This window comes from Ambystoma mexicanum, chromosome 11 (genome assembly GCF_040938575.1).
Source record: "Ambystoma mexicanum isolate Mex_15411 chromosome 11, UKY_AmexF1_1, whole genome shotgun sequence".
NCBI classification, from domain to species: Eukaryota; Metazoa; Chordata; class Amphibia; order Caudata; family Ambystomatidae; genus Ambystoma; species Ambystoma mexicanum.
The window spans coordinates 449,183,929-449,197,294 of record NC_090934.1 but is presented as its reverse complement, the minus strand read 5'-3'; the positions used below and the strand labels follow the sequence as shown (position 1 = coordinate 449,197,294).

At 45.3% G+C, this 13,366-nt stretch overlaps 1 protein-coding gene and 1 pseudogene across 1 annotated transcript in view; one reads left to right on the top strand and one right to left on the bottom strand.

Moving 5' to 3' along the window:
* Positions 1-4,403, top strand: part of LOC138503500 (astacin-like metalloendopeptidase) — a 485,620-nt gene extending 481,217 nt beyond the window's left edge. The window contains exon 13 of the mRNA XM_069623281.1: positions 4,181-4,403. Within this exon, the coding sequence (XP_069479382.1) occupies positions 4,181-4,188 (8 nt within the window). The 3' untranslated portion in view covers positions 4,189-4,403. The remainder of the gene's footprint in view (positions 1-4,180) is intronic.
* A 6,571-nt stretch (positions 4,404-10,974) lies between these two features.
* Positions 10,975-12,252, bottom strand: LOC138504725 (G1/S-specific cyclin-D1-like; annotated as a pseudogene).
* Between the last annotated feature and the right edge of the window lie 1,114 nt (positions 12,253-13,366).

The following is a 13,366-nucleotide window of genomic DNA, read 5'->3' as shown; positions in this document are numbered from 1 at the left end:
CCAATAATTAACACCTGTGACATCATGGCAGGGGATACAGTATTTCTCTGCCCCTCCCACATTCCTCTTGACACCTGAGGAAAGTAGAGATTGTCCATTCTGCCAACCTCTTCAAGCGGCTGTTTCACTGACACCGCTGGAGCCACAATTCAGGCAGTTTGAGCCACAGCTCCTGTGCTGTCAAAGGTAGCTCTACTTTGACAGCTCACAAACCACAAATATTGCTGTCTTTGATGCGGCGGAAGGGTGATATGGATGCTGGCGGTAGGATAACAGCAACTTTTTTCTTCATGAGGAGTGGCTATCCTAAAACAATAGAGTTGCATGATGGTGGGTACGATGCCAAGGATAAGGCTTGGAAAGTCTAAAACAAAATGGGCTACTCGATGCTTAACCTACAGTAAGTTTAACGTACACCCATTAAGAAGCGGAAACAACACTTGTCAATAGTTTGACTTTCACGCCAGAAACAACCTATGGGAACGCCATACTGGCTCCCCAACACAACAGATGGCACTCAGAAAGCTAGATCGTCTAGAAGACATCACATCAAGGCACTGCCAAAAGCCTAAGAGAATGCCATCCCTGTCTCCCAGTATATCTAAACCTCAACATACAACATCTTGATGCATCAACCACTAAAGGCAAACACCTCTCACTCTTTCAATAATTTGAAAGCGCTACTGAAACAAAAGTACATTCCCCACCTTTTGACTAAACCTCAGTTACTCTCCACTTTTCTTTTTTGAAATAAAGGCCTTCTCTGTCTTTGAACATTACAAACCTACACCTTTAACTACAACTGACAAACTCAGCCCCTGGCCAAAACACAACCACGCTATAAGCACAATCCCACCCCTTTGGACTATAATCCTTCAGTGCCTCCTACATTTCTCACCTAGAAAGCTTACAAGCTAGTAGCACTCAGGGTACTTTCAATTTGTTAACCTCAATATAACACACTGCAATCTTGCCTTTTCCTCTCCTCCCAACTAACCAATCACATCCACAAATTTCCAGATGCACCAGAGTACTTGGAGACCATGAAAATTGCAGTGGTGTATGGTACAAATATTAATATTATAATAATTTTTGGTTTCCATGGAGGGTGAGCCAAAGGAGGTGGGTTGGTGACAGGACCCCAGAATCCCCTTCTTCCCTGGCAGAGTAACTAGGATTTTATGTTTATAGTACCCTCATATCTCTTCTCTCCACCCACTGATCGCCATGGGAACAGCACAGGGGGTTGAAAGGTGATACAGGGCAACATACACAACATACAATTACAGATGAGTACCGTTGAACTACAGATGTGTTTAACATGCACCCATAGCCAATGTCCAAATGATATAGACAACTCGAGCTTCGCTCTTGTTACTAATTTGATGTCACTTTGAAATCCTATGCTGGATACACCACTGTAGTTAATAGCTATGCATCTATAATGCTATATGCTGTCTCCTGAGAATAGTTTATAAACACATTGTGCACAATGGCCGGAAATGCCAGTACTTGTGCACAATGGCCGGAAATGCCAGTAAGGTTAATATCAGAAAACTGAATGGTCATTAGCTGTAATATTATCTGACTTTGTAAGGCAGACATCCACCACTGGGGTGTCCTGAGGGCACTCTAACCGAGGAGAACCATCAGAGTTTGAGAACCTTTTCAGGTGTTTTGGCAGTTGCTAGGTTCTAGAGCAGAACTCATCTGTCACCCTCCAGATGTTTTGGCTTCTCTCCTCCCATGACCCCTCTTCCCCCCCCGAATTACTGTACTGGCTTTGGCTGATTAGAGTTGTAGGCTAAAACATATGAAAGGTGGTAGGTTGTCTACCCTGTTCTGGATCTTTGTGGCTTATAAGTAGAACATTTGGCTAATGTATGGATCTTGAGGAGGCACGCATATAAGACCAAAAGCCTCAAGGAGATGGGGCAGATGTCACAGTTCTGAATTTGGATGCCAAGAAAATCGATGTCTGATTGGTTTAGGGTTAGTGAGTAATGCATATTGCCTTGAATTGTTTTGTCTATGTGGTGGCAGTGAATGGTGCAGGTGGAAGATTGTCTTTAGAATTTCTGTTGAGGAAGTGAAATCTAGATTTCCTTCTGCTTTCAGCTCTGATCCAGAATAAGAGTCCCTCCCTGTGCGCAGCAAGTAGTGGAAAACCCCACATGATCACTATATGGCCTAGAAAATGCTCTATCAATATTTAAGTACACTTTTAACATTTCCCCTTACGTGTGTGTTTCTACGATGCTTTGCTTCTTTCCTGTCCATTTATCCAGATTTCAGACCCAGACCTTGACTTTGCTTATATCGCCCATTGCATATGATGAAGAACATGTGACACTGACTTGCACAACATCCTTAAATGGGTAGAGGAAATATCGGATGCCCAGAGAGTCTAGACACAAGGCAATTTCTGTGACAGCTGGGATAACAGTATCTTAACAGTGTTTATAATACTCCAGGTACCTGCAGTAAACTTGTCTAATTTGCTTCCAACACTTCAATTATAGGTATAGGAGGCTGGCAGAGGACACGATGTAGGCTAGAGAAACTTAAGCTCAAAATTGGAATGGAAGAGGGTAATTGCCCCAGTATTATGTTTTCCCTCCTGGCCCCTTACCTCTGCTGCAGCCAGTGAATAGGGTCAAGCCCGACATGTTTGTTGTCTCCATAAAACTACCCTGCAACTTTAAAAACCCAACATTCCTTAAGTTCCATCATCCTTCTGGTGTACCATTTTACAAACCGCGCTCATTTCATCAAATTGATCCTTTGTGAGGCACAGAGATTGGAGTTTCACTCTACCGTGCATGCAGTGACGTTAGTGTACCAAGCACTAGAAACTGGCATAGCCAACCACACCACAACTGTGCATTTTGAAACCACACAGATTTCCCATCCTCCTCCTGTTCAGAAACTCTCTCCATCCCACTGACACACACACACCCCAGCACACTCCTAGGAGGTTGGGGGACCTCACCGGCACACTAGCAACATATCTGACACCACCAGACAGGAACTCGCACAGAGGCATACACATCACCTCACCCTACCTGGACTGAATGGTGAAAGTTAGGGCACCCTTCTCGCTCTCAGACCTGGAGTTGATGGGCAGTGCTGTTACATTTCCAACCCACTGTCAGGACCTTTGCCCACCTCCAACATAATCACGTCTGGCCTCTTCAGCGCAAGAATTCAGTGATAACATGAGAAGAACATAGCCATCTGTACCACAATGTCATGCAAATGACAAGAGGGAATCCGTATATTTGATAGAATTGATCAAACTGAATGGGAGATTTGATCGGATGTAACTTTCATACAGCCAAAAATGTCAATCATGTCACCCATTCGGTGCCATTACAGTGAACAATGAGAGCGGGGTTGTGGGTTGTCCCTGCACCCTTGTTCACTGCCGTTGTGAGGGTGTCCCCTGCTTCCCATTAAATAAAGAACACACACACAAAAAGAGGACACTGCAGCGCTGAATCCTGATCACGGAAGTGAGGGGGAACAGGTGTTGCAGGGACACAGCGAGTCGGCGGCACACAGTAAAGTGTGCCACCAAAGGATAAGTAAAGGTTTGGGATGGAGCCGGTTGACTTAAATGACTCGGAGTAAAAACAATGTTATTTTTTAACAAATAACTTTTGTTGTTTTTCTCTCTCGGTCATCTCGGATTCAAATGACCCAGGTGGGCTGTAAAATCCCTCATAACATAAAATGCCTTATCTGCTTCTACTTACCACTACTGCTTCTACTTCTACTTACCACTCTACCATCTCCTCTTCTCCTTTCACCTCCTAACCCAACCTCCACATTTCTCTACTGGCACCATTACCCATGTTTCCTCTGCACCCTCGCCTTTTAATATTTACCTGCTGTAGCATACTACTCGGTCTCATCCACTGCATCCCGCCTTGATTTCACGTTTCTGATGGGGAGCATTGATGTCAATTACTTTACAGGTGATGTTGAGCGTGAGCTTATCAAAAAATGTAAAGGATGTGTAAAGCCTTCATTGTTCCATTTTCTAGATTTCAGCCTTAAGTTTTTCATAGTTTTATTATGTTATGTATTGGATATTTGTAAAGTGCCTATACAACACATGTGAACACCTTTTTAAACAATAATAATGTCCTCCTTCCTTTAACTTGCCTTTTTGTAGTTTCTTAGATTCAGAGGGATTGAAATCAACTTCATTATTCAAGATCCCAAGATGCACTTCTCCAGGTCCTCCGAGTGTCCTTTTAATCTGACAACAAAAAGAGGACGTCTGCTTCATTCTCCAAGTGTTCTGAGAATCCCAAGAGATCCAAGCTGGCTTAACTTGTCAAGACAACCCGAGTCCACCAGAATCTGAGGGAATAAAAGTGATCACTCAAACAAAATGACACATTTCTAACTTTTTTGTATTGTGTTGACTCCATGTAAATGGAACTGTCCCACTCGAGTTTCAGCCTTCATTGTAAGAAGTACACATATACCACACACACACACTAGGAATTCCATCTTCAGCATGCCCATGTCCTTCCAACTTCTCATATGCATCAAACATTTGCGTGGGACAATTTTCCATACATTCCTCTAGGCAGACCAAACAGGATCTGCTCCAACGTGAAATCAACTCAGTTTCTTTCAAATCTCATAGCCTTGATCAAGTCCTTCCCGCATTGGAGGACAAATGATCATTATTGTCTTTGTTGTCGTCACACGTATAGTATTAAGGTGGCTTTTTAAGATTCATCTTTGCGAAAGATGCTTCCTGGAATGGATCCCTCTCCTGAGTATATAAGGCTTAAGGTTACTATGTCAGAACTGGGTGGCAATCTTCTGGTCATCTGTGTGATTCCTGTTGGGTTAACACAGTCCTCCATTCTCAAACCGATAAAAATGAGCGGAGTAAGTGTCTTTCTTGTTTTACAACACTATAAATCTGAGACAGTCGTAGCCGGATCTAATTTACTAGCATTGTTTTCTGGAAGTCTGTTTTATAAACTTGCGCATTCTGTTTAATGTTTTTAAACGTATGGTTTTTTTGTTGTTTTTTTAGGTGTGTTTTAATCTCATTAATGCCCATAAGATAATAGCATAATAGTTTGCAGGTGTGTTTTAGCATTTTAATGTATTATTCTGTGTGTAGTGAAATGGCATACTACTTAAGGAAATCAAGTTTTTATTGGTGTAATTGTCATCAACATAAGCCATCTTGCTGTGGTTTGTTAATGTTCTTTTTCTCGACATAAGGACATTAAAAAGTAATGGATGAGGGGTGCATGAGCTAATAATTCTTAACCACTGCATGCAGTAGGTCCCCTTGGTCAATGGCACAGTTGAGTTACAAAAATATGAAGAGCAACCAACAGGAATTCAATTAAGAAATAGCAACTCAAGAATTTCCTCAACAACTCATCATTTCGAAGAATGTCTCAAAATCGGAAAGCTATGCTCGTGGTGTACTTATACTTAAGTTTCACCTGGCTGATACCAAAAACGAAAAGATTGCTCCTGTTCCCATGCAGAGGCGATTTGGCCTAGCCATTTGTGCTGAACTTTTCCTGTAAGGAGCAGTGTCGAGACCGATTTGCATATGGTCATCTATAACGGCAGTCGTGCTAAAAAAAAAATGTATTGTTACCTAAAGAAAAATCTATGTTCAAGAAGTGTCACCTTAAGCATCAGTCATTACTATTTGTTTTATCTGGGATTCTTTATGGACATGCTTGCATGTATGGATTCTTTTGTGCATCAAAAGAAATCCTGTGCTAAGGAAAACGTGGCAGAAACCTACGTTTTATTGGATTTACGGATGGAGACCTCAGAAGCCTTTATAGACCTTAGTGACCTGCTTTTTACCTTGGAATATGTGGAGCTGCTAAGACCCAGGAACACTAAGGACAGAAGGCGCATAGGAGAGGCATTAGGCTGGGTTCTAGATATGCATGCTCATGCTACTGATTGAGAACAATGACTAATCGTTTGGCCTGATTGAACTTTAGAGAATGTAGGGTTTGAACCTTCCACTGTTGAACTTCGAATAATTGTGGAACTTTATTAAAACATTGAGGCTTTATTGGATTCATCTAACCACTTGATTGAATGTGTCCTCACCCAAATGCTAACTGGGCACTGTAAACAAAATTAAAATAATGCAAACTACGTTTTAACAAGTCCAGCTATGGAGAAGGTGCATGTCTTCTTATAAGGAGCTCTGTGACTGCCCCACAAACGTGACTGTTAGTTGGCTGTTGCCCTCCACATCTGCACATTTTTGGACTTGCTCACGAGCTGTCCACGGATATGGTTCTACATAATGATTCAAGAAATCAAACTAATATACACCCATTTTAAAGTGGGCTATAGGGGGAATTGAAATGAGAAAATCATACTCGAAAGTTCAGGTGTCTTTAGTACTGTTAACACCAGGCAGAGGGGTCAATCATTTTCAATGCACAGATTTCCAGTCCTTGATGGGACCAAGACAGTCCCCAGATATTGGGAGATGTCTCAAGATAAGAATCTAACATATAATTGAGTATTTTACGCGTATACTGGTAGATGTTGATTACCACCTTGACCATTCAGTGTATTCCATCAGCTTTGATGTTCATGATGGTATCAAACCATGGAGTACTCTACATATCCCGAGAAAGGGAGCCTACCTGGAATATTCCTTGGGGATGTTTTGTCTCCTTACTTACAAGTGAGGCAGCTCGCTGAGGCAGGGTCATCCTTATATTTGCGCAGGGATGGGACGTCCCTGAGCAGGTACCAGTTCAAGAGTGTGATGGGCATGGCATTGAGAGAAATGCGTGTAACAGAAGGGATTTTTGGAACCCATTCATTTAGAATCAGGGCGGCCACATCAGCTGCAGAGCTGGGCATGAGAGCTGAAGCAATTATGACAATAGGGGGTTGGAAGTCGGCTGTTTATAGAGGTATATAAGACTGGACAAGATGTAATGTTAATAATCCACATTCTCATCTCTGGTCAAATAACAGCAGCTCAAAGGAGGAGGCGGTCCGTTTGGGTGGTGGGTCATTCATTCATGTCAAGGGCCAAGGCTAAATGGATGACGGAAAGAGAGAGGATGTCCGCTGGCGAGTATCGGATCTGGTGGCATGGGGTGCCTGGGATGAGATGAGTACAGCTACAAGGGCACCTGGATACATAATTGGCTAGGCATCACAGGCTCAAAGTGTTGATCATTTATCTAGGTGGAAATGACCCGACAAGCTTGGGCAGAGGGGCATTAATGAGGAAATAATGAGCACCCTACAGGAATTGGTCGCCCAGTTAGAGAATACAGAGATCTGGTCCGAGATTATACCAATGCAAGAATGGAGGGGAGCCAAAAGTCAATCGGCTGCCGTCAAATCGAGGAGAAAGTTAAATGGAGCAATGGCCAAATTCTGCAGGGACAGAAGTTTCACTCAGGTCAGGCACGGTTTGATAAACCTGAAGTCACCTCTGTACTACGAGAGGGACGGAGTGCATTTGTCACTGGCAGGCATGGATCTGTTCTTCAGGAACTTGTGCACAAAGCTGCTGGAGTTATGAGCAAGGACGGGGGAGCCAGAGTGGGCGTGGACCCTCCTGTGGCATAGCAGTGTTTTAGCAACCAGTGACACTATATAGACTACTAACAAGCCGTGGGAAAGCGGGAAGGTTTTTCGCTCTTCTCACGATCAGCGCCCCTTTGAGGCCTACCGGCAAGGGCGCTGTAGGTATCGATGAGGGCTCGGCTTCCCCGAGCAAAACGGCACTCCTGCAGCCCAGGATCACCTTCAAGGGCAGGAGGGGCGCAGACCAGAATGGTTGGGGGAGCTTTGGCCTAGAGTGGACTTGGTTTGAAAAGGGGGAAGCAAGGTTTGGACACGGAACAGTTGGCTGGTCACCGCACCCGGAGAACTATTTCACAAAGTTTAATTTGCAGTGATGAGAAGCATGCAGTGTTTAGCAATGTTGTGAAAATAAATCTGCGGCCTTTTATGCCAACAAAAGAAAAATGTCTCATTCTGCACCTTTTTCCAAATGAGGGGTAGCGAATGGAATATGCAATAATGTCGGTATAATTATGGACAAATGCCCAGGTTATGGAGGTGAGGACGGGGTGAAACCCTCGAGGAGGTGCCCAGATAACAGGGCAGAATCCTCCTTCCTGCCCCCTGGTTACGGGGGAGGAGTTTGGGCAAAAACCCAGGAAGCTGGGTGTGGAGCCCAAGAAAGGCACAAAGGGGCGGGAAGCCCGCTAAATGGGCCGTAAAGCCAGAAAAAGGCAACAAAAGAGGTTGGCGTACCAGGGGGATAAATACAGCACAGAAGACTGGCAACATCATCTTTGCAGCCAGCCGATGCTGGTAGAAAGAAGTATCGAGCAGTTTCTCTTCGCCAGGAGCCGTGAGCCATTTTGCTTTGAGCAAACTCAGGAGCAGTTTTGCTCCGTTGGGAGCCATAAGCTCTTTCTGCTTGTTCGCAGTGTGTGTGCTAGGAGGCTGCCGTGAGGACCAGCGCTGCCTCATCAGGAGCTGGAACTGTGCCGAGGGATAGGAGAGGATGGCTGGTGTTTCCAAATGAACGCAGACCGGCGTGCGGTGAAGGGTACCGAAAGGCTGCTGCAAGAAAGCGAGAGCTCTGCTGGAGGCAGTGCGTGTGCCATCTCAGGCTGCTGCTGGTAGCCAATAGCGGGAATATGAGGAACGGGAAGGGAAGGAGAGTGAGGGAAAGGAGGGGGTGAGCGAGAGCGCTGACCGCTCGTCCCTCTCAGCACGGCACCGCCGCAAACGCGACAAGGTGTGCAGCTTAGGCGGTGCAATTCTCACTTTCCCTCCCATTAAAGGGTCCTTTGGGCCGTGGCGGTGAAGGACTTGATCGTAGCTGTACATGTCGTAGGGCAGTGGTGGTGAACAAATCGACCATATTTACAAAGTCATAGTAAGTTGGAAGCCGGTAAACGGGTGACCTTTACTTTCAGTGTTTTCTTGTTGCAACTAATTCCAGGCAGCGGCTGGGTAGAAGTACATTAGAAATAAAGGAAAGTATTGTCATCGAACCTACACAGTGCGTGTGGCTTAAGGGTCGCTGCTGGGACTACGGAGCAGTGCATGTGAAGTACACTAGAAGTAGAGGAAAGAAGAATTGTCATCAAACCTACGCAGTGCGTGGGCCATAAGTGCCGCAGCTGGGTCTACAAAGCAATGCCTGTGACACAAAGGCTGGCGTGAGAGTACAAGATGTCCACACAAGGTGGGGGCACACCGGGAGCAAGCAGCTCGGAGAAAGATATGCAGCAATTCATACAGATGGCATTGATAGCAGCTGCCCGGCACAGGACCCTTGTTGTTTCCCACCTAAACAGAGAAAGAGGCCATGCAGGAGCTATTGGCCATTGAGGAAGAGGATCCAAGGGCCATTGAAGAAGAGGAACCTGTGGCCAAAAGGAGAAGGACATTGACTGCAAAGGCGACGACGAACAGGTAGCAGACTGAAGCAGCCAAGACACTGAAAGCAGTTGGGGGGAGACTAAGGCAGAGGGGAAAAAGCAGGGGCCTGTTGCCAATCTGGCAGCTTTGCCTGTAGAGGTTCCAAGGAGTAGCGGCAGTGGACCCTGCACCGATGCGGCCAGCACGGCGGCAGTGGCACCAGAGGGACCTGCATTCTTGGAGCAATGGTGAACAATATTACAATTGCTTCAGTTTGGGTTCGCCCCGTCTGGAAATAAAACACAACAGATATTTCAGCCTCCAACACAGAGATGTTAAAAGTTTGCCTTAAGGAAAAAACACTTTTATTACACTTAAGTGGGAAAGAAAACCACGATAGCAGAAAGCCATCGCAGTCTCTCGTACATGACAATACAAAATGGTCATGTATATATACTATATTTCAGACATTACTTGTGCAAAGCTCTAGACATCCCGTGGTCATCTCATCATGCTAATGCTGTATAATTATTCTGTGTGTCAAGACATTATCTACAGTAATCTGCGTTTGTACGTCAGCAGACATATAAATTCATGACAGTAGCTGGATCAAAAATAGCATATGCTAATATGTGCTTCTGTGCAAAAGTTCAACTTTTAAACCATATGCAGCTTTTCTTTGGGAAAAAGGGAAGACTGTGTCAGGCGCTTTATTTATACATAGCCTTTGCAATTTGCAGTTACTTCTTGATCAAAGTCAGTAGAACCACATCACATCTGTGATGACCCAATATACGATCTGAACACGTACAAAAGCTGTGCAAAGCTCATGCTTTGAACTTACTCATTTAGCTAAAGCAAGCAGGTTTTGTGCATCGTGTGCAGTAAATCTATTTCAAAGTGCTGCCTAGTCATTTCAGTTTAGAAAGGCTTTCATGAATGACTTTTAGTAGTTCACATTATAATAGCTTTGGCAGGTTACATTGTAAGAACTAATGGGCAAATATAATCAATTTTCCACAAACTGCCCTTATGAACATTAATTCTACAATAAAGGTTTTAGACCATAGTTACGGAACAGTTTCACATATTTCTTCTTCCTGGACAATCGCTTGTGACACATAGGGCCTCATTACAAATCGCCCGGAATGGAAACAACGGTGGCGGTAACCCCGCCACAACTCCTGGAGGCGTCAAACCCACCAGGTCTGACCTGGCAGGTTTAACACTGCCCACCTGCAGGCGGACGAGGAAACACCGGCACCATCACGAGATGGTGCCGGTGTTTCCATGATCCCCATCCCCATTGAGTCCTATAGGACTATAGGACTCAATGGGAATGGGGATTAACACCATTCCACCTCCAGAATTCCCGGGACACAGGGTTGTAATGCCCCGGTAATTCCGGGAGTCAGAGGCGGAATGGTAATACGAGTCTGGCGGTAACCAGGTGGTTCTACCGCCTCGGTTACCGCCAGACTGTTAATGAGGCCCATAGTCCGTGTCACCACTAGCAGTGCACAAGTCCCTTTTAAATGTTCAAATGTTCACGTCTCGTACATCAGTTGGAGTGCAAGGTAGGCTATTCTCGTTGTCAGTACGTTTGTACTCAGAGACATTGGGGGTCATTATGACTCTGGCGGTAACGGTGCCGGTAAATAGCGGCACGGCTGCCACCGGAGTCATGAATTATCTGGCGCCCCGGAATGGGCAATTGCCGGGGCATTACAGCCCTGTGGACCCAGTAATTGCCCATTCCCGGGCACCGGAAAATATTGCTCCCCATTCCCATTTGAGTCTTATTGGACTTAACGGGGAGGTCGGATGCTCCGGCACTATTCGTGAATGGTGCCGGTGCATCTGACAAGGTCTTCGAGTGGGTGTCGTTCTGTCTGCCAGGTCATACCTGCCGGGCGAAAAAAGGTACCCGCTTGCAGAACTCGTAGTTTGTCGGTCCGGAAACAACAGTACTGGCAAGCTTACCGGTACCGTTGTTTCCGGACTGGAAAACTTGTAATGTGGCCCATTGTGGTGTTGTGCATGGCGTAAACTGGATTCTAGCAGCAATTGAATTTGCTCCTGACAAACCTGTAAAAAATCTGGGTCACACTTGATGATTTGCGAAAGGAAGGGTGTGAGACACTGTTGGGAGAGGAAACTGTGGGTGTCGCCCAGGTGAAGGCCTTGCACATCTCAGCAAAGCTGCCTGCAGCGAACATGGATGGAATGTTTGAAATAAACATGATGCCTGTAGCGCAGAGGGCCAGGAAAGTCTTTGTGTGCTTGCGGATGATCTGTTTGGTGTACTCGGTCAGAAGTATTTTGTAAAGAATATGTTCGATGAAGTAATGAGGTGTGACAGAGGCCAAGTCACATTTTAGTTTGTTCAATGTCAACAGCTCAATTTGCACTAATTCATAGGGTCTGATAGAATTTAGCTGTGTAGATGCAGAGCTTTTTCACAGTTAATGGGATGCTTTCTTTCATTTTTGATGCCAAAAACATGCAAGTTGCCCCCAGGAGTTGCAATTGGTTTTCTTTAAGCTTTTTCCACCAACAAGAATCCGTCCAGAAAAGTAATTGCCAGAGGGAACCCCTCTTTTTTGCACATCTGCTCTTCACATACGTCCAGCATCCAGGTGGCCACAATCTTGCGCATTTAGGGCTGCACCTCTTTCTGCACACACTCGAAGTAGGAGGCTGAGGGGGAGCAGCTCTCCTCGGGCCTTCAGCATGGCTTGCAGTACCCTGTCATCCAGGAGATTTGTAGGCCCTCTGGACGCTCTGCACCTCGCAGCACAGTAGCAGGTGTTCCATGTCTGCCCTTCCCCTTGGTGTCCTGCACTTGGCTCTGGAGCAAAGGTCAGGTTTTATTTAAATTCTTGGTGGCAGTGAGAGCTTTTCACAGGAAATGTCCTAATAGAATGAGGTAAAACAAGGGTTATAGGAGTTTCAAGAGTGTTCATATGCCTCACCCCAAAGACAGTTAATTAAAGATGCTGGTATTCACCGCCCTGGACAATCCATTGTAGAGAAGGAAGCAATGTCAATCGGGAAAAAAAGCAAATGTCAATCAGCATAGTCACTTCAGCTTTTGTGGGCTGAGGTTATACCATGGACCCTCTGTCACTCCTGTGAGGTCTTTGGGAGGCACGATACCTGGGGAAACATTGCACGGAGATAGTCTTTGGGAATTATCAGTCCCTTTCAGCACAGATTCTTTCCATGGTAGCTCGGTAGACATATTCCCAGACAGAAATGGAGGGGCCCACTTCATGGGGCTTGCATGTATCCAGTTACAATGTCCTTCACACCGTACAGCAGTCTGGGTGGCCAGTAGAACTTTCACAGGGCCTTTCCACCTTGGCCAGGCTGCATAGAGAGGCCGGGCCTTCCAGAGGTTTCGGCAAAGAGTCTTTGACCTGTTTATGGATAATAGACAACCTCTTAGTAAGCTCCAAACAGTAATCACTCAAAGGATGAGGGACATTAGACAGTTTTCTTGGACTTGGGATTACCCATATATTTGCAGGTCATCCCATTACTATCTCATAAGGTGATAAACCTACTCCTGAGTGCGGGACAGTACGTACGGACATTGGGGCTAGGGGTAAAGCATCTACCCACTTGAGAGGGCTACTAGCAGAGATCTTTGCTAATTTGCTCTTGAGGGTGATATTGAAATGTTCTACAAGCCCTGCTTCTTGTGCATGGTATACTGTATGGAATCTCTGGTGTATTCCTAACGCACGACATACTAGTTCCATTGTCTTATTTTCAAAGTGAACACCATTTTCACCCCAGATTGTTTGGGGCAGTCCGTATCATGGAAAATACTCTTTCACCAAAGTCTTGGCAGTACTCAAAGCAGTATTAACCTCCATAGAATAGGGAATGCTTATGTCCATTTGCTAAACATACATACTACAAC